The following is a 21,550-nucleotide window of genomic DNA, read 5'->3' on the forward strand; positions in this document are numbered from 1 at the left end:
AGTACTTGCTTCCTGGAAAAGCTAATCATATGAATTGTGATATTCATTCTTGTTTTGTTTTATAAAGAGGAAAAGGCTTTGTAGGTATTTTCTGTGTGTTTTAAACATCTGAAAGCATTAATGAGAGTTAGTCTTAAAACAGAATACCAAGCAGTTTAAGAAAGTCACACAAAATTATGTAAAATGAAACAGAACCAGCATCCTGGTTATTGAGACAGCACAAGGCTGTGAGGAAACTTAATGTGCACAGCATCTTAAGAAGCATCTAATTTTCTATTGACATATTTTGTTGAGGGTCTTCTCTGCATTATAACTTTAAAAAAAAGGTGAAGGAAGTGATGTAAATTATCATTGCCTCTCCTCAGTGCTGTCCCTTGTCCTGCATAATTAGAAGTGAGAAAATATAAAAATGAACATAGGTTCATTCAAAATATCTAGTACTTAAACATTGGTAAGAAATTCTTGGGGTCCTTCCCCCCAACCCCTTTTTTTTAAGGAAGAACAGTATCTTTCTTATATTAAAAAGAAAGTTGAGATAATATGCCAGCTTAAGTTAGCTGCCAGAATCATTAATCACTTCTTTCATTTGCCAATTTATATTGTGTAACTATGGATTTGGTAATATTGTTCCTTAGAAAACAAAGGTCTCAAGAGATTTTTCCTTTCCTCTAAAAAAAACCTGCCAAACATTTGCAATGTTTTGAATCCTAAGTCATCTCCCTCTAGTCCCTTGCCTCCTATAAATTCATATTAAACAGAAAAGTGTTTTATTGCTCCAACTAGATGAAAATTAACAGCTTCAACAGCAACAAAAAAATCCCTCTACCTTTGAGGTACCATTTTTTCCCACAGCAAACATCCAACAAAAAGCATCTAATGTGAAGAACAGGAAATTATTTTTTGACAGGCCAGTCTGCCTTGTTCATGAGAATTTTGATCCACCCCAATACTAGGAATGCTTTACAGCTTTAATATTCATCAACAATGATCAGTGTTATCACTGATTAGTAACATAAATGCACAACTTACATATTTTATACTTTATGCCATACATTGAAGGCAGCAGACCCAGTAACTGAAGCAGAGCATATACTGTGATACAGACTGTTAAATTCAATAGGTATTAAGAATATAACCTTGCACTTAAAACAAATATTTCAGGGAAACTAAAATTTTTAGAGGCCTGATGAACTCATGGAGTTAGCAATGAATAAAAACTTCACATATCAGATTGCCATTTCAACCTCAGTTCAAACTGTTATTCCAAGCTCTTATATTTACATCATTCAATGGGTGTGTATTTCGTTAGTCCTGTCTTTCAGGAACAAAGACGCTCATAATAGGTGTAGCAAAGTAGCAAAATTATATGGCCATAACTAATTTACATTATAGTTTTGTTGGAAGGTGAATTTGGGCACTGAGATTTTCACAATCTGTTTATTTTAGAAATTAATTTTATCAGGTCCAGATTAAGGTATATCAGTTGGGCACGATGAAGAAATTTGCCAAATCACTTCTTGTTGCTTATATGTTCTGGAAACATTAGGTTATCAGGGATCACAGTTAACACTACATCTTAAAAGTGTTATTCAAGATTTTCCTTCTCTGGTTTTATTATTCATTTTTCTTCCTGCTTTTTTCTCATTCTTCTCTAAAACACTAGGCTACAACCTGGTTCCTCTATATGTTTGGGTTTGGCTTGGGTCAGGTTTTTTTTTGCATTACTCTGATGTAAGCAATGCTCCGCTGACACAACAATGCCAACTTTCATCTAAGGTGGCATAGGATTAGGTGCTAAATTATGTCACAAGCAGGAAGGAGCTGTCTTGGCAGACAGAAATTTTCTGATGACAAAAAATACAGTGTTTAAAAAAACATTCTGCACAGACTGAGTCAGCCTCCAGCCATCTGAAAATCAAAGGTCAGGAAATGTAGGTTAGAGGTATTTTTGTTACCTTCACTATATCATGTACAAAGTATTTGTCAGCCACAGCTCACTCAGTAATTGGGGTTTATGAGAATCCAAACTGAGTTATGCATATTTAAAGGTTATGTCTCTGTTCAAGAATATTATTCAGATTAAAATATAAATTGAGATAATACATTAGAAACATGGCTAACCTTGCGTTCTTTTTTGTCTCTGACAACTGTATTCTACCAGGCCGGAGAAAAAAGCAAACATTCTTTTAGCATGACTCTTCTAATACATTTTTAAGTTGCATGTGCTTTCTGCTGTCATTTAAAAATGACAATTTTAAACAGGTTCGAACTTCCTCTCAAAAACTTGGCTTGAGGTATTTACAGTTCCCTAGATGCATTGGTGTTAGCTGCAATCCAGCATAATCTGCATACTTTACATGAACATGTAGGTTCTCTTTCTTGGATTTTAATGTTTTTAATTATATGTTAGTGTGGGTATCATGCCCATGTATGCCAGCTAAGCTGTTTTGTAGACACATGGATAGCTCTGTGCTAAACGGGGCTTATATAATATTAGCATGCATAAAACAATGTCATGTAATTATATGCACTGGAAAGTCAGGCCCAGTAACATATCCAAGAGAAAACTATTTTTCTCTCTTAAAAAGATTAACATATGAGCTTCAAACACATTAAATAACCCTTGGCCAGTTGAACTTGAAGAAATAATAAGGTGCCAGTAGACACAGAATACAGTGGTAGAAAACTTCAACATCAGTTACCTGACACACAAGCTGCTAGTCTCAGTGCTGTAAGAAATGGCTAAATGCCTCACGTTAAAGCCCAATTTATCTCCAGATGTTTCTATTAAAACGCCTCACCTGCACTGTGTAATGAAATGGAGGCCTTCTGAGCAATCATCATTACTTAAAGAGGTTATAATTACATGTGGAGGTAGTGTAACCGTTGTGTACTAAATACTGTGTGAAAAGTTTTATTATTTTTTTTTCAATTTATTGATGCCAACCTCAGCCTTGCAATCTGCCTGCTCCCATGGTATGGCTCACTTTTATAACTGAAATTCATGCAGGGTCAAGGTCAGATTTATCTAACGAAATAAGAAGTAATTTGCCTTAAACCTAGAGGAGATTATTTAGATATCTAGACAGAAACCAGATTTCATGTACATATAATATTAACCCACACTCTAAGAATATAATCCAGCACAGATTAAATTTTAGACATGTGCATTTACAAAAACACACTCTAAAAATAACAAGTGAAATGAATCTACAGGTCTGATTGGGAGTATTGCCATGTACTCTTTCTATTTTTGTGCTCAAGTCAAACTTGGTTCCCATTTCTATTCTCTGAAAATTATAGAATAAAAATGCTCTGAAATACTGGGGTATTATAGAATCTCCCAGCATTTTAAATGTTTTATGACGCAGTTTCATCTTAACCCTTCGGGGCTGCTGTGAAGCGTGTTCTTACTTAATTCAATGTGCAAAAGCTCTCTCCTTAACATGCATGAACACAGCATTCCCTAATATCATCAAAAGCCAGCACAACTATGAATGGAAGAAAGCCAGCCTTTGGAGAAGACAGAAATGTTCATGGGGGCTTTCATATTCTTAGAGTCAATTATAACAAAATCCCATGAAGTAAATTGAAAGACTTCAAAATTTGGATTGATGAAGCGTCAGATTGAAAAGGTCTTTACATGCATTCAAATTGATGATTGAACTCCCAATTTATCCCAATACATTTTCTTCATAGTAGTGACAGTATCTTTGTTTAGATGAATAGAGAAAAATGGGTAGCATTTTCTGTAAGGATCAAGTTTAAATGAAAAGGTGGCAGCCATTGGAATTGATGGAAAGGTTGTAATAAATAAACATATCACTCTGGATATGTGAATCATCAATATTTACACATCCAAGCAAAGCTAAAGAAACCATATTCCTTTGGCTTAAGAACACTCTCTCATGTCCGGAGGAGCTGTTCCCATCCCTTCCAAGGATTACACAAAGGCTTCATGGTGTTTTTAGTCTGGGGTGACCATTGCCCTAGTTGTTTCCTTTGGAGTGGAGAAGGAACTTTTACCTCCTCAACAGACTGATTAAGGTAGAACCATCTTTCAGGCGGCAGTTGAGAAAAGAACTAGGAGAACAAGTCTAACAAGGAGCGGCTGAGGGAGCTGGGGTAGCTTAGTCTAGAGAAAAGGAGTCTGAGGGGAGACCTTATTGCTGTCTACAAGTACCTGAAAGGAGGTTGTAGCGAGGTGGGTGTCGGTCCCTTCTCCCAGGTAACAAGTGACAGGACGAGAGGAAATGGCCTCAAGTTGCACCAGGGGAGGTTTAGATTGGATATTAGGAAAAATTTCTTCATGGAACAGGTTATCAAGCAGTGGAACAGGCTGCCCAGGGAAGTGGTGGAGTCACCATCCCTGGAGGTATTTAAAAAATGTGTAGATGTGGTGCTTCGGGATATTGTTTAGTGGTGGACTTGGTAGTGTTAGGTTTTAATGGTTGGACTTGATGATCTTAGTGGTCCTTTCCAACCAAAACGATTCTATGATTCTAAGAAGCAGGTGCAAGTTATCCCATGAGAAGTGTTCATTTAAGACACAGTGCAGAAGGAATCTGGCTCACTAAAGCTGTTTCTGAATCTGGCTTGTTAAGGAAGACAAGAAACAAGGCAACAAGGCCAAGGAACAAACCAAGGAAGAGTAAAGAGGCAACACTTTTTTTCCTAGTCACTTAATCTCCATATATGAGCACAGTGGGGTTTCAGCAGTAGGCTGAGGCAAGCCCTATACTCTGGAGGGGCTGATGGCAGCCCTCCATCAACTGGAAATTATTACAGAAGGAATGACTTACATTGTACAAGTTATTACTGGATAGTTCCCAGATGAGTTAATGCAACTGTGACCTAATTAAACCACATCCCTGATGTTCTGCTTTTCTGTTTGCATATACATGACAACAGCAATATAATATAATAATCCTTAAAGTAAATTTTAAAATGCAGCAAGGAAGAAAGCAACAACTGAAGTGGCAAATCAACATAAGAGAGTAAAACCAGAAGTGTTTTCCACATTGAAGTCACAGTCATTGCAAATGCGAACACTATACTGTGAAGATCTTAGGAAACAATTTAACAGCCCAGGTAGACAATAAGATGAAAGAAAAAAATGTACTGAACATCATCAGAAGCTGATGCACAACAGAGAGGCACTGGAGTTAGTCACATGTACACACACATACACAAGTGTTTTACTTCCGTTTTAAGAGGAATATCTTGAAATTTTGAGGTCTACTCAGTGAAACCACCTGCTGGACATAAACTGGGAGTCAAAACAATGTGCCACATTTCAAGATTTTAATTTCTGTATTTTTTTCATTAATTTTATTAGCTACATGATTCTTCTAGGTTTTTTTAAAATCCTGAATTTAATGCTATAGCATTAGTTTGGGGTATGATAAGTCCCCAGTTATTTTAACTGTATTGTTATCAGGGTGTTACTTAGCTCTGTAACTGTATTTGCACCTTAAATTATTTGCACCTTAAGAACTGTAGAATAAATCGCATAAAGATGACTTTACATTGCAGAATATTAGATTTCTGAATTGTACCCTAGTCTGTTAAAAGTTACATTACCATTTTTTCATACTAGCACTGAATGCCATTAAATGCAAGCTAATTTAAAACCAATAAAATAAAATTGTGTTTTTAAGCAATCAGCCCAACATCTTTAAAACAAAAGATAATGCTTTTACAGGCAAAAATTAATTGTGCAAATGCTTAAGGACTTGCAGTTATTTGGCCAGTATTTTTCAGAAAAGGACAAAGACTTCATCTTTCAGGGAAAGATCAATTACCCACATATATTTTGTCAGAGACAGGATACTAAACTAGAATGATCCAATCTGTTCAACAGTCTGTAAGCTGCTTCTATACACATTTCCTTTGCTCACCAAGTATTTACTTTTTGCTGATGCAACTAATGTATACCTACAGTCTGAAATGTTTTGCCATGAGCAATTCAAGTCTGCATGCTGGGACCCACACAGAGAGAAGAGACCTAACAGTAAAGGAACCAACAAAGGATAAATGGCCGAAGAGTAGTGAAAGATGGAGTCCAACAGCATATTCTTGCCTTTCAGTTAAAAGTGTTGTGCTGGGTTTTTTTAAACTACATACCACTCTCCATTCTGAGCTTTTCACCACTTTATTTCAATCGTTAACTCAATTTTCACTTTAACATTATAGTTCACTTTTGGAAACAATCCAAACCATTGTGTGGAGGGTAGTGAGGTGGAAGGAACATTTACTGTTTTAAAGGATTACCAGATTTAGGTGCTACATTTCTAGGTGTTGCTTTTCAGCAGTGCCATTGTACCATAGTGTCTGCTGTTTCTTTAAGTGTCATCAACTTGTCAGCTCATAAGCAGGTGTAAAGCTTTGTTCCTCCCCAAGTCTCATGTTCAGTGAAGCCCATGGAAGTCTGTGAGTGTTGTGTCAGTACTTCTTTTTTTTTCAGGGAATTAAGGTAAACATTTCTTTTCAAAATTAATGTCATTTGTTGCTACAGCAAAGAAAGCAACAACACATTGCTAAATGGATTATTAAAAGTCCTGAAAACAGAAGACGTGCCTGGGAGGCTGCACTCGGGAAGCACTTAAAAGCTAAAAGTCACTGGAATGTGCAAGTAATGGAAGCAAATTATAAAATAAACCAAATAAAAATATCTTGACATGGGAAGAGGAGTGTTCCATACCCAGCCACACACATCCTAAATTCCCCAGTTGATACTTATGTCAGCAGGCAGAAAGTCCTCTGTTTGACTTCTTATAAAACAAATATATATTCTCACAATGCATTGAGATTTACTAAAGAATAAATTAAATTCTCAGATTCATTAAAATCAGTGATGTACACAAAGCCATGATAGTGAGCAGCATTTCTGTCTATCCAACCCTCATTAGGCATCACAGCAGGAAAAAAGGGTGAACGGTTTCCCCCCAAATCAAGGCACCATTATATGCGAGTGTTGTGTCTTAGTGACCTATGTTATTACTTCAAGCAGAGTTATACTATCTGAAATATTAAAAATAAAAGGGTCTGTAGTGTTCTTAAGAGATTCTCAGCATGCACTGCCTCTAACATGAGTGCAGTATCAGCAAACATAAACTGAGAAGTTTTCAGTGCTACTGCACTGAACTTAGAGTCTGATGCTTCATTGTTTGACTGAGAGATAGCAGGAAGAATTGAAGATCATCCGTGTCTCAGGTCTAAAATAAACATATCCAGTTCAATTTGTGAATGATTCCCAAGGTATTATTCCAAGAAGAGATGAATCATTGCAGGTAGAGGGGAAGAAAAAGAAAAAGATCATCTTAACTATTTAAGTGGAAGAAAGATCATTGTTATAATCTGGATTTCTCTTCTTCTAAAAAAAGACCCTAATCTGGAAGCCTTCCAAGGAGATCAGAACTCAATACTGGGTAGGGTATTATAAGAAAATAATAAAGCTACATGCTATTCCTTCATAGATATTCAGCTGAATAGAGGTAACGAGGCAGAGTTAGGACCTTCAGCTTCACTGAATGCTGTTTCTGGTAATTCTAGTCAGGTTGTTTAGCCATTGCTTCTTTTCTTCAGGAATGAAGTGCAAGAAGAGGAGTAACTAGCTCATTTCTGTTTGTAAGCGAACAAGATTATATTGCTGCTGCTGCTATTACCTTTTATCCTAGCACAGTAAATAAGACATGAGCTATCATATTACTTTTGACAATAACTTTGATGCAATCTTGGTTCCTACTTGCTGTGGATACTGTGATCAAACTCTATCTCATTCTAAAATTGTATTAAGCATACCTGGAAACAATCGTGCTTCTAATTTTTCCTCCCTGCTTAAAGAATATCACATCTTGAAAGATTAGAGACATTTAAAGCTAAGTAAATGGAAATACAGAAAACAGAGAACGTATTTGTTGCTTGGTGGAAAGTGTGCTGTATCTCCTAATTTTCAAAGATACTAAATTTTAAAGTTGTTTAAATGTTATTTACAGCTGTGTGAATTGAGCATATAGCTATGCATCTTAGAACAGAGAACATAATCTGAAAGAAAAAAAAAAGCCAAATAGTGGACTCCTAAAATATAGAAGCATCTCTTTACGCTCCTTCTCCTCCTCTCCTCTCCTCTTTTACTTCTTTCCCCTCCTCCCAAAACAGTGGTTTTTACTTTAACTTGTCAAGTATTTCACAGTTTCTCAAGTATTTAGCAACAAGGATCTAATTGGAAAGTGCCAGGTTCTTTTTTACTACACTTTATCAATATTCTTAAGGGAATGATGTAATTGTTTGGGGTTTGGTGAAGACATTCCATGTCACTCCAGTGTTAATACCAGGCTGGAGCCTTCCTTGTCTGCTGGCGTAAGCTAGATAAACACAGACCTGTGTGCTTTCTTCTCATCTCAGGATACTTAGTCAGGGAGATCTTGGAACATATGCCTATTGCGAGCTAAACATTTCACTTTTCATTTTATCCATGTGCCAGAAATCCATTCCTTGGATAAACACTTTACATACTGACACTCTTAAAGTCACTAAACATGATAAATAAAGAGAGAATGCATCATTTCAAAACCGATTAAACATTTTCTCACTTGTGACAAATGAACAGCTATACACTCTATGGAGTCCGTGGAGCAGACATTCCATTTTCTTTGTCTTTATTTTGTGTGGAAGATTAACTTTCCATTTCAGCTCATCTATTGCACAATTGAGCTTTTCTAAAATACACATTGCTGCATTTTCCCCAAATCATTATTCATTTTAGAAACATTTTTGTTGTTACTGCTGCAAGAGCTTTTCTTTTAGACTTTCGTATTTTTATATCAGCTTTAATATTTTGTATCCAAACTGAAAAGAAAAAAAATCTGTAGTTTTTACTGAAAGCTAAAGAAATACTATCGTTGGGTAGACCTGAACTTATAGACAGGCTGAAGTTATCCACTTCAAAAAGGAAAATCCAAGCACATTAATCACATTAATTTTGCTCCATCTAATCCATCACTTTTCCTTGCACTACTTGCTTGTCTAGTTATCCTATGCATTGCTCTTCTACCTATGATTAGCCAAATGTAACTAATCTTTTATTTATTTTTTTAAGCTCTCATCTTCTTTTTCACCCACACACCACCAAAAAAGATCCCAAGCATTTTATTTCTAAGCCAAATTAAAGATCTTAGTGAAATAAATACACATAATACTAAAACTATACCATGAAACTGTCTTTGATATTTTAAGAAATACCACTAATATGACTAAGAATTTCAGTGGGAAGGTGGAAGGAAGAAAGAGAGATGTAGCCTAGATTACAGTAAAAAAACACTTTGTCCTAATGTTGTCCTAGCGTAATTCCTCATGTGTGCCACAAAAGATGATGTTATCCTTCCTAGATATTCACAGTAAAGACGAACAATGAAGCTGAATTTTCTTCTTTGACAAAGTACTATGTAAAAGGAGCTGCTGCACTCAACATAGGGGAAGAAGAAAGACTTAGGACAAGTCAGAAGGAGCAGACCAAGCTGAGTGAGAATCCAGGGAGCAGTTTGCTTTCTTCCCCCATATTGTTGATGCTTCCAATAGGAAGTTTTTGATATCATGGTTCCAGTGCAGTCAGGGAAAAATATAAGAATGGAGAGTGAATTAGACACCAGAAGACAGTGACAAGTCACAAGATTTCTGAACAGATTGCAGACTCCCCTTGTCCTTAGATATCTTTCAGTTTTGGACATGTAATCTAACCCATTTTCCACAGTAGAAATAGTTTCCCTAAAAGAGCAGTCAGAGATCACAAAAATATCTTCTCCTAAGAGCAGTTTCTTCTCTCAAAGTTTTATTGTGAAGGAGATTTTTAAGGATAAGAATTTGTAACTCAGCAGTTAAACAAACCTAAGAAATGTCAGGAATGCCTTTCATATACTTGAGCAAGAGGTATGATACTAAGCCAAAGCAATACTCCCTTTGTTCCATTTTATCCATCATGATCCCGCATCACCGATGTCCCAACTCAAGGACCTACCATCTCCTTACAAGTAAGGAGGGAGCTTCTTGTGGCAGAGGAATATCCACTCTCCCCTTGGCTTCCTTTTCCGGTACTACCTTTAGTACATGGCCCAAGGGAATAGAAAGAAATTGTGGTGCTGTACCAGGAAAGATGTCAGCTGCACAGTGGCATTACTGGAGGTAACAAATTTGGGCATTGGGGTCATAGAATGGCTAACGAACCATAGTAAGAACTAGCACCTTTTATAGTGGTATATCTTACTGGAATCCTATCAAGGGACTTCCCAGCTCTGAGAATATATAATGAATATATTCATTAGCATATATTCAGTGGAAGCTGTAGCTAGCCCAAAAAGAAGATGCTATTTTTAGTGAAAGGAAAACAAACGTAAACTGTCAGTTTCACTAAATCTGGACTATAAATGGTGTGTGTCATATTTTGGTCTTTTACTGGGACAGATAAAAATCTGTCCTATTTAAGCGCTGCTTCTGGAGAACACTGCCAAAAAATCAGCAGAAACCACAAGTTGTGCAATGCAGTGAAGTTCCCATTTTTGAAAACTCTCAGCTGCACACATCTGTAATGAAATTTAATGAGGTATTTTGCTTTTTGCCACAAAAAAATATTTGAAGATCTATTAGCAATTCTACAAAGGAAGCCACGTTTAATTATGCATATCATTACTATATTAAAAAAACAGATTTCCATTCTATGTTTTAAAGCAGACATTTTATAAGTACAGGAAGTGGTACCTAATGAATAATAGTTTCCTGGGGAATACTATGCTTCTGTCATATCACCATGATTCTGGTGTAGTGTGAACAGTTTTCTCTTAGTCCAAATGGTATGTTGTAAATTTATTCTTACATCAGGTACATGCATTTTCCGAGACAAGAGTCACGTGCAATATTTTTCGAAAGGTAGTTTGTGTGTCTATATTGCTTCATTTTTTTTCCTAATTGTAAAATTAAAATTGATAATAAATAAATATTGCTTAGTTTTCTGAGTGCATTTCTTTCACTATTCAAAAATACAATGCTGGCTTCCAATACAGCAATTTCTACCAAAACTTATTTTTCAAAGAAAGGTTTTACTGCATTGTTCTTCCTTACCTTTTATGTGCTTCTGTCAGTGACTTCTCTTCATTTTCTTGGTCTATTTTAGCTGTAAAAATACATTCAAAGAATTAGCTATAAGGTGAGAGATAAAGATGTTGTTTCAGGATAATGTTCATTGCAAATACATCATGTATAAAATGTATAGAAACCACCTGAGGATATACTCATGTACCTCAATTCTGAAAGAGAAGGAAAACAAACAAACAAAAAAACCCCAAAACCCACACAAACAAAACTACATTAATTTTGATATCCCTATTAAAAAAAAAAAACACAACCACAAAAAAAAACCTCAAAGCAAGTTTTGAAAATTTAAAAAAAAAAATCTTGCAGTAATATAAACAACAACCAAGTCATGAAAGTGACTTAAAAACAGGTCTTAAAGAATGATTCTGAAAACTTAACAAATACGGGAACTGGTCTACCAAGAGGAGGAAAAGCTGAGTGAAGAGCAGGAAGGATTCAGCCTTACAGCTTTTCTAAACGTTCCGTGATAGTTACAAATAAATGCTCTCTTCCCTCTCCCTGCACACACCATCTCCCTGTACACACATTTGTTAGTGAAGTACTAGCGCTGTGGCAGGCCCATATTGAAAACATGACTTTTTATATGAAAGAAATTATCATTTGGTGATCAGGTGAAGGAAATTAAAACCACAAAACTGTCATTGCCGCACATTAGTGAAAAAATTATCTATTTTCCATGTGTTCTCTCATATTTTATTTTGTACCCATTTCTCTTAGATGGGCATTCTGATACACAAAATCTACAAGAACATGCATGTTAACTTAGGCATCACCAATGTGCAAAGTGATAGTACAAACTGCTCTGTGCATGTGTGCTTAGGCGAGATTTGTACTTATATAGTCATTCAGGTAGCACAATTTAAATCCCATTTACAATCTGCACGCTTCAGCCAAAAGCTTTTTAGCTTGGAACTTGATTCCCCTTTTCAGTCTGCTGGACTACTGGCCTGCTAATTTTCAAGGAGAATTTTAGGATTTCCAAGAGTCGGTGGGTTTTGGGACATGAAGAGTCTCTGAACTGTCCTGGAAACAAATGTCAGTGGTACAGGATTCAATAGAAATCTAAAAAAGAAAAATAAATCTTAAGCTACTTTTCATTCCACTTTCCCTACATCTCTCTGCCATAATAATTCATTAAAATTATTTTTCTACATTGTAGACACACTGCCTTTGAAAAAGGAAATCCTGATTTTAAATTTGGCAAAAATGAAAAGGCAATGTAACAAAGATAACTGCTATTTTTCTGTTAGAACGTTCCAATTAACAGCACTTTACAAACATACACTAAAATAGACATGTGAAATCTGTAGCAAAGATACACAAATGGAGTTTCCCTATTATTTCCCCAGTCAGAGCAAGGATCAGAACTACATCTGATGCTGCAAATGCTTTTTATCAGTGCTAATGTAGTCTGCTGAGTAGGGTGAGCAGGGCCTGGATGTTTGCAGCAGCAAACAATGTATTTAGTAATCGTTACTTGAAGACTCGGGCTCCATCATTGTTTTGCTGAAAGTGAAAAAATTCCAGCAAACCACAGAAAACTTGAGGGAGAGCTGGGTAAATGTTCTCAAGGAAATTCAAGAGCACGTGAAGCCTGCCTGATTACAGGTTTCAATACTAACTTGAAACTCAGCCCAGATTCTTCAAAAGGTTTGTGAGGGCTCACAACCCTTTTGAGTGAACCTGGGCCAGTGTTGAGTGAATCTGGGCTGACTTATAGTTTTTCTTGAAAGCCTTGCCTTGCTTTGGATATGAAACCAGGTGAAACCTGGCAGCTTTGACAGAATTTCATTAATTTTTTTTTTCTCTTCATGCTTCAGTCCTGAAAGTCAAGGTATGACTTGTAAAACCATATGGTGCAAGAGAGAAGAAACTGCACACAAATTCCCTGGATGAAGGGAGATCCAATGTCTAATTCTGCATTAACACTTTCACTAAGTATTGGTGGATACAACTTTTAAAATAAATAATTCTATTATTGAAAAATGTAATTTGGACTCCTCTCATTTAAACAATGCTTGGAAATGGAAGCTAGCATGTTCCAGCCTAGGACAGTCTTTTAGTACATACATCATATTCGTAGGACATAACTCTCAATTTCCAGGATTGATGGGATATACAGTCATCTGAGTGTCCTGGTTTGACCCAAACCAGGCCAATTAGTCTTAGAGAAACTAAGGTCACTGCTAAATTCCTCACTGCTTATGAGTGAAGAGCCGAAGGGGGCTTGCACCTGCAGGGAGGAGCAGACAGGGCAGGTGACCCAAGATTGACCAACGAGGTATTCCATCCCATACATGTCATTCTCACTTTCCTATTTATCACTAACCCACTGCCTCCTGGAGGTGGGGCCCAGGAGGGAGGGGCCCTCCTGTCTCCCAGTGATTGGTACCAGCTTTGCCAGTTTCCAGTTAAAAGCCTGCAGGTGTGATGGCAGGGAGCTACTGCATTTTCCCCTCTGCCTGTGCTGGGGGAAGCTACTGCTGGTTATTTCTATTATTATTGTTATTATATTCTTTTTCATTATTATAGTTTATTAAAACTGTTTTAACTTTCCAACCCATAAGTCTCTCTCCCTTTTCCCTTTCCCTTTCCCTTGGGGGGGGGGAGAGGGTTAACAGAGAGCATCTGCCACCTGGTTAATAGCTGGCCCAGCTTTAAACCGTGACACTGAGCTGTCTAGTTTTGTTTTTTTTTTCTTCCTTATTTCAGCTGTTCTGCACATGCTTACAAACAATTATTTACCCACCAACAATGGAGCAAATATTCCACAATTTACTTTTTGAAAGAGTGCAAGCACAACATATTATACCAGGCTTATCAAAGCATGTCAGAATGTCCCCACTCTGGAGCAAGTTTTGCTTCAATTATAAATGAAAGTTATTATGGTCCAGAGAGGAATAAAAAAATAAATACTTCAGATATCTGTACTTTTAATAATTTCATAAAGAATGGGTATTATACTATGAAAAGAACCTTGAGAATCCCTGAATGATGCAGGTGTATGTAATAGCATTTTTTTAAAAAGTAATAAGTACATATGCATAAGGCAGCTACCATACCCACAGAGAGGGAGTTCATCCTGCATCAGATCACCTCTTGGCATTAAACAGAGTCTTGCATGGAAAGAATTTTCTCTAAAACAGAATTCCCTTGTAGTCTGTTCCAAATAGATGATGACACTTCTAAACTTTTTGCGTGTTATCAAAAGGATATTATTCAAGTGTAAATCTGGCTTGCAATTCATTTGCTTTCTAATTTTTCTAGACATAAAAAGTTGAAGAACAGTATGAAAATTCTGCTTCCACAAGATGACAGGCAGCACCAGTGAAAGAGAATATGGTACGTACACCCAGGGATCTGTCCCTGTCCAAAGAAAATATTCAGATGACTGCTTTCGCACTAGCATATGGTAAACATCTGAAAGCTGGGGACAATGGCTAGTCAAAAGACACATATTGAGATTTAATCAGCAAAGGAAAAAGCCTCCTGTTATCAAAAACACAAAAGTCTTACTATCACCTGGGTACAACGGAATAGCTATTAGATGTTGAAGCAGCTAGACATTCCACTAACTTCTGGAACTGGCTACTAATATGATCACCTGATATAAGAGGTTATTGGTATTTTGCTCTGTACTAATTGCCCTATTGGTAAACTGCTTTCAACTCGTTTTTCCTGTTTGAGTAGAGGAGGAAAAAAAATTTGAAGCTATGACAGATTCAGGTGACACATCCCAGAGTGCATTAGACTTTACCATTTCATTCAATATAATGCCTCTTTACTGTCACTTCTTCCCCAAAACTAGTTCATCACAACGGTAAAGAGAATGCCTGAAAGGCACCAGTTTGGCATTCTTCCTTCTTGGCAGCCTATATCTATTAAGTGCTAACTACCATCTGAAAAACGTCCACCTTGGGAGAACAGTCTTGGGGAAAAAAGTTTATTTCCTTTAACAAAAGAGAACTCCTCTAACAGGTGAAGTAAAAAGGAGAAAATCCCTACCCATTCCACAGAGATCCTACCATGGCAATGGCTGATACAGGAAAATTGGTCATTTCCAGGGATAGCATGGCAGATGAGCACATCTGAGCACTCCGTTCTGCTACTAAAATTTCTCTCTGTCCTCAAGAAACAAGATTACTTCAGAAAGTCTCATTGATTTTATATGAAAAACATTAAAAGATGTCTTGTAGTCAATCCAGTAGCCACATCTTTCATATATATTCAGAATCCGTCAGCTCACCATAGCAGCAACTGCTTGCAGGCTTTTCTGACAGATGTAGCAGTTCCTGCTCTTGGGTCCGTTATCTTTCCCAAATTAAAATATTCCATATTTTATTGACTCATCATCTTTTCTCCACCCCCCTGCTAAGGTAGTTTTCTTGATCCTTGACATTAACTTACTAAACCACCGCCATAAACACTGTTCCAAATCTATTAAAGACTGTATCATACCAGGAAATACTACCCCCTATATTTCATGTAATTCAGCAGTAAGCAGAGGTAAAACTTTGTTTTATATCTCTGCCTGCATACACTCAATATATTGTAGGGCTTTATATGCAGCTCTCATAATCCTGAAGGCATATATATTCTGTAAAAACTGCTTAAAAGGATATAGTTGAAAAATAACCTGCAGTCATATTGAAAACATTGCCATAACAAAAAAAGAATATTTTAGAGTGAAAGTGACCTCTCATAGAACAAAACTGCCTTATCTACTATTTACAACATATACTGAATTAGTTAGCATTTCGCTTTTTCTTTTGAAAGCATCGTTAATGCCTTCTTGTTGGATGATGTTCCACTGTTTGCCTGCTTTTTCCATTCACATACCTTCAGATTATTTAAAGATGGTCTCCCTTTAGAGCAAGGTCTATACTTGCTAAATACTTTATTTATTTGGTCAAAATTCAAGTACATTCCTTCCTCCCTACATCACTCCTTACCAAGGATGAGGACTGTACTATATCCAAGACTATTCAATCAATTCTTTTAACTACAGGGTGTATATATTTCTTCAAAATTTACTCACATCAGATGTTCTAATTTCTATATTATCACTTTTTGTATTTGCTTAAATTTACTACGTGATGTTTTATAATTGGCACATAAAACTCGATTTCATGCAATTCAAAATGAGCTTTCCAACAAGGCCTCAGAAACGAAGTCTAATTAACTTAATTCACAAAAGCTCTGTTCTTATCAGCATATACCCACATTCCAGAATGATACATACCATTGTTCGGTGTGTTTGCTCTTCCAATTCTTTTAGATTAGAGTCCTGCAAAGATTACATATAAACTTCTGCAAAGGCACATATATGAATAGCCACATTAAGTGGCCTATGCATTCATGAAAATCTGAAGCATCTCACAAAATTGAATGTGAGAAGTGTACGCAGGCATTCTAGAAAATAATGGTCTTTAGCAGAAGAGCATAATTCATTTTTCTGCAAATAGTCTTTTTTTTTTTTCTTTAAGAAGCCTAAAAGATTAAATTAAATGAAGAAGGGTTCAAAGGTAAGGACATAAAAGCCATTTTTTGACCACAAATTGTCCCCTCTGCCCTCAATGGCAAGTGACATTTCAGACCTATTATGCTAAAATCTCTGCAGGAATAAGCCACTCTGTGAACTAAGAACATGGCCACGTATTTTCTCATTTTCAGTCCAATAAACTTTCTATATTAGTCTCCTCCAAATTTAACCATTATACCTTCTGCATTAAATCTGATTTTTAAAAAATATATTTACACGAATATATCTATTTTCTGTATGTACAGACTATTTTCTGTATGGACAGGTATTGCATATAACGACTGTTTTCTCTATTATCAGTTGTTGCAATTTCTTGTTTGAGAGTACGCCATTTCACTCTTTATCATCTATTCCAGAGGATTTAGAAATCTTAAAAAATATTTGACCTAAGACTAACTGGGAGGTCAAAGACTTACAATAACTGTTTTAACCTGGCACTATTCTGCCCCTGTGCAATATACATATTCTTGAAAAGCAGTGGAATTTTTAGAAATCCTTTTTACTGGAAAAAAGAAAATTATTTCTAACACTTTTACAAAACCTTGCTCCAGATTTATCAGGATCTTTAAAGAGGACATATTTTTTTCCACGGTGGGACTGAGTGCATAGTAGTTGGCACTTTGAAAATATAACAAACATCTCCTCTGGCAGAGCCACAAACTCAAAAAAAATCCCAACAAAACAAAACTAAAATCAAAATTGAGGGACAGACTTTCTTAAAAAGTATATGGAACATCAGGTGGTTCATCTGTCACTGCTGACCCAGCTTCACTAAGATGTGAGGGCCTGAGGTGCCTGACAGAGGTCATGAGCATAGCTTCTGTAGGTATCACATGTGGGTCGCTAGGATAGAAAGAAAGCGAAGATAGAAAGTACTGGATGAACAACTGCCAAAAGCAAGGGCATGTAGTTACATTGGTATTATTAGGGTCTAAGGTTCAATTTTACAAGACCTCTGCCAGAGCTCCTAAAAGAATTCCTCCATTCTCCTGGGTAGTACATGTACTTTTAAATGCCCTCAGAAAACACCAAAGTAATACTTACAGCTATTTTATTTAGCAATCAGCATACTATTCAACACTGTGTGTTGAAATACCTTGAAATACCAAAACAGAATAGCAAAGACACCAGGATCAGTAGAAAGCTCTTGAGAAAAAACTCTTTCTTTCCTGCTTTAGACTTCTGAATATGTTTTGCCTTAATTTTTGGATTCTGTTGTTGTTTGTTCTCTTCGCATGTTTTATTTAGGAAGACCAACGTGGTTCGGGACATGAATGGCACTGGGAAGAGCTAAGTAGCCATTTTAGATGGAAACTATCAAAAGGGAAGTGGGTTTTGAGGAAGATAGTAAAGAAAACTTAGGTGATCATTGATTTTTAAATGATGACAGGGGCTCGTGCTTAATGGCTTATTAAAAAAAAAAAGGCATTAAAACTTAAGCTTAAAATTGAATATGCAATAATACCAGGAATTTCATGAGAAAAATAGACTCAAAGCTCACAGTTAATAAGAATTATCAGTGTCCTTTATGTGCAAATGTACTAGATAAGCACAGTCACAAAGCAAGTTGACCCTTTGATTCTGATTCAGAAATTATTCCAAGTAGATCCTTGTAGGTCTACTCAAACAGCATTCAAACACCCTCTCAGAACTTTAGTTCCACCAGAAAGTTTTGTTGGTTTGTGGTATGATCTTGACCCAGTGATTACAGACTGTAGTCACCATCTGGCCCCAAACCCTGTTGCAATTTAAGCTGAACCAGTTTCAAAGGGCTATGAGCAAGAAGATGCACGAAACTGCCATCCCTTCTGATCTCCTGATCTCTCTTAAGGGAATATCACATCTTCTCAGGTAATTGAATACAGGAATGCATCTGAGTAATCTCAGATGGAAGGCAACAAGAATTCTTTCATCTGCTTGTCTATGTCCTAAATCTTTTTGCTTTTTTCCTCTCTTTTTATTTAAAGTGTTAACTAGTATTTGTTTATAATTAGCCAAGAATGTGCTTTCCAGTAACTTTCAAGTGGAGCCAGGTTTTGGTGGTTTTTTTTGGGTTTTTTTGGGTTTTTTTTGACAGATGCAATGCCTTTTCAATGAGTCATTAGAGCTACGTCGCTATAGTTTTGAGAATTTCTGTTTACACTGAACAAATATCCAAGTACATTTGGATGGTTTATTATCGGGTCTTTTCATGCTAAGAAAACTTTGCAAGAGAAGAAAGCAGGATTTCTTCTGGGAATCCTAGCAAGAGTCTTACATCACAGAAGGTTGTGAGCATGAAGAATACCCACTCCGTCTCTCCTGTTTTCCACGATTTTCATACATACATGGAAAAGAACATTTAAATACTTAATTCAGACTCACGTTTCTTAAAGATAACTGGGGACAGAGTATCTAATATGCTGGATATTTTCCTAATTATGTTGCTCCATTTTTTTCAACACCTATGATAAGTTAAACACATAAACATTTATCTTGATTCCAACCAATTGCACTTCACGATGACTTTACACTCTCACACAACAGGAACAACTCAAATTATGTGCTAGCCCCATAGATTATGACCAAGATCTATGGAATCAAAGCTTAAACGCTCAGTGAATACATGAGCACTGAAAGCTGACCTTTGTTAAAAGTTAAAAAAAATTAAACTTAGTAACAACAGAATCTATAAAAGGAGACTGACTTTTCAAATTAATCACTATGTGAATTAATAATAACAACAAAAAAACCTCAGCACAAGGCCTATCTACCCCTCATACATGTTGTGTATCAAGAAGTGAACTCTCTCCACATTTTGCTATTTGTGTCCTCTTTTAATCCATCTCAGGCAGCAGTCTGGTAAGAAGATAGGTTATTTACCACCCTTTGAAAGATGACATCTGCTGTCAGCTGAATGGAGGGAGAAGTGTGACTCAGATCTAACACTTCAAAAAAAAAATCACTCCATCATACTTAGTTATGTGCATTCAGTGACTACTCACTATAATGTTGTCATATGTCACATTCACAGAAGTAAAATACATTGTATTTCATGTGCAGCTTTGAGCTCCTCACCCCATGCTCCTTGCTACTGATTCTAAAATCCTACACTGCTCAAAGTTCTCAGTCAAGTCAGGACTAGGCTCTAAACTGACATGCAGTTAGCTAGCATACCTAGGACTAAATATATATTAGGTACAGTAAAGATGCTGCAAGAGATTTCAAAGGAAGGCTGTTCACCTGTAAGCCTAGACTCTGCAGTGCTGAAGAACATGTCATGCCATAGTGATGAGGTCTAATGAAGGAGCTAAGTACTCTTACTTAAGCTTTAATGTCTTCCTCTTATTTTTCCTTCTTCATCCCAAGAACTATGTGGTAAAATCAATGGTACTTGAACACATTTTGGATTTTACTGAGAAGAGACTTAAAATGTGAATTAATTTTCCCCCCTAACTATCCACAAGGTTTTTGGTAATTTCAGTAATCTGCTGCATTTATTCAGAATATTTTGGGTTGGATGACGTGTATCATGCTATTTTGACACTCATGCATTGATCTGTTCCCAAGTGACACCAAAATACCTTTTTTACTTTACCACACCTGTGCTGTCTGCAATCATTGTATTGATGCCTACAAAAACGATTAAATGAGGTCCTGTGTTAAAGGCAAAAACAGCTGCCAGCCTCAGTCTAAAGATTTGGCCTTTCACGGACTTTGAGGCAAGGTGAGGCTAATTCAGTGAAGCCTGTTTAGTGCTGTATGTACAGCACAATCTGAATTAGGATTATTATGTAATAATGCACACCAATGGAGGTGCTGACATCTGAGGCAGGGACAAGTTTATACAATACTGACATTAAACTATTTATTAGCATTAAGACGTCAGTGTGAGATTAAGAAAATACTTTCAGCACTCAAAGAACAAGTTTTAAAAGCTCTTTCAATAATCCAACAAAAAGAATACTAACATAAAAATGTAAACATTCATGGAACTAAATTGTTTAAGTGTGAATTCCTTCATCTTTTGTTCTAGTGACTTTATGTTGGTTGCTTTTCATATCTCTCCAACATTTTATTCTAAAATGAAAAAAATTTAATTTTTTAAATCTTAGTAATGAGTATATTTTGATAATAATAATAGTATTTAAAGTGCATGTCTCCACATAAATCTACCAATGTCCAACCCCTTAATGTTCTGTGCATTTTCTTAAAAAAGAAAAACAAGAACATTTATTCATATATATTCCTAATGGTGTTTAAATCATATTTTCTCAAATTATTTTTAGAAAAATTATGAAGTAGTGCTATGTTCTCCCTTATATTAATCAAATTATAAAAGCAACATTTAAAGAAAATGGAATCTGCAAAATCAATCATTCTGGGTTAGAAAATGCCAGAATTAAGATTACCCCAGCAGCATTCATTTTGCAATCATCTACAGTACTTCTGGAGCCAGCAACTGAATCAAGCCATCCAAGATTCAGTCTGATGCTTTAGTCTCGTTCACAATCCATCATTTGATGATGCACAGCCTTTTGCTGCTTGACCTAAAAGAACAAGTCACAGCCAACTATTTGATTGCAGCTACAGCAATAAATACAACACACTGTGATTTATACATTCATTTACTAACAGTTTGGAAACTAGATTCCTGAACGCTCTTCCTGGCAAAAGAGGGAAGTGGTTACAGACAGTTGACCCAAGAGGAAAATTTTAGCATCTTTATTCTGCAAGATCACGAGGATGTGGCTAGAATTTGAGTCTGGAGAAGGGTCTGTATTTTTGGTTCCAGTAGAACGAAACCTGGGGCTGGCATTCACTAACATGAGCAGACCTACAGAATTTTGTGAAATAAGACTAGAAGGAACCAAAGGTTGTGGA

General features: G+C 36.3%; 1 protein-coding gene across 1 annotated transcript in view; it reads right to left on the bottom strand.

The window, feature by feature from the left end:
* The window catches only part of FMN2 (formin 2), a 163,396-nt gene that overhangs the window by 21,806 nt on the left and 120,040 nt on the right, over positions 1–21,550 (bottom strand). Inside the window, exon 15 of the mRNA XM_068395923.1 lies at positions 11,113–11,164. Within this exon, the coding sequence (XP_068252024.1) occupies positions 11,113–11,164 (52 nt within the window). The remainder of the gene's footprint in view (positions 1–11,112; positions 11,165–21,550) is intronic.

This window comes from Nyctibius grandis, chromosome 1 (assembly GCF_013368605.1).
Source record: "Nyctibius grandis isolate bNycGra1 chromosome 1, bNycGra1.pri, whole genome shotgun sequence".
In the NCBI taxonomy this organism is placed as follows: Eukaryota; Metazoa; Chordata; class Aves; order Nyctibiiformes; family Nyctibiidae; genus Nyctibius; species Nyctibius grandis.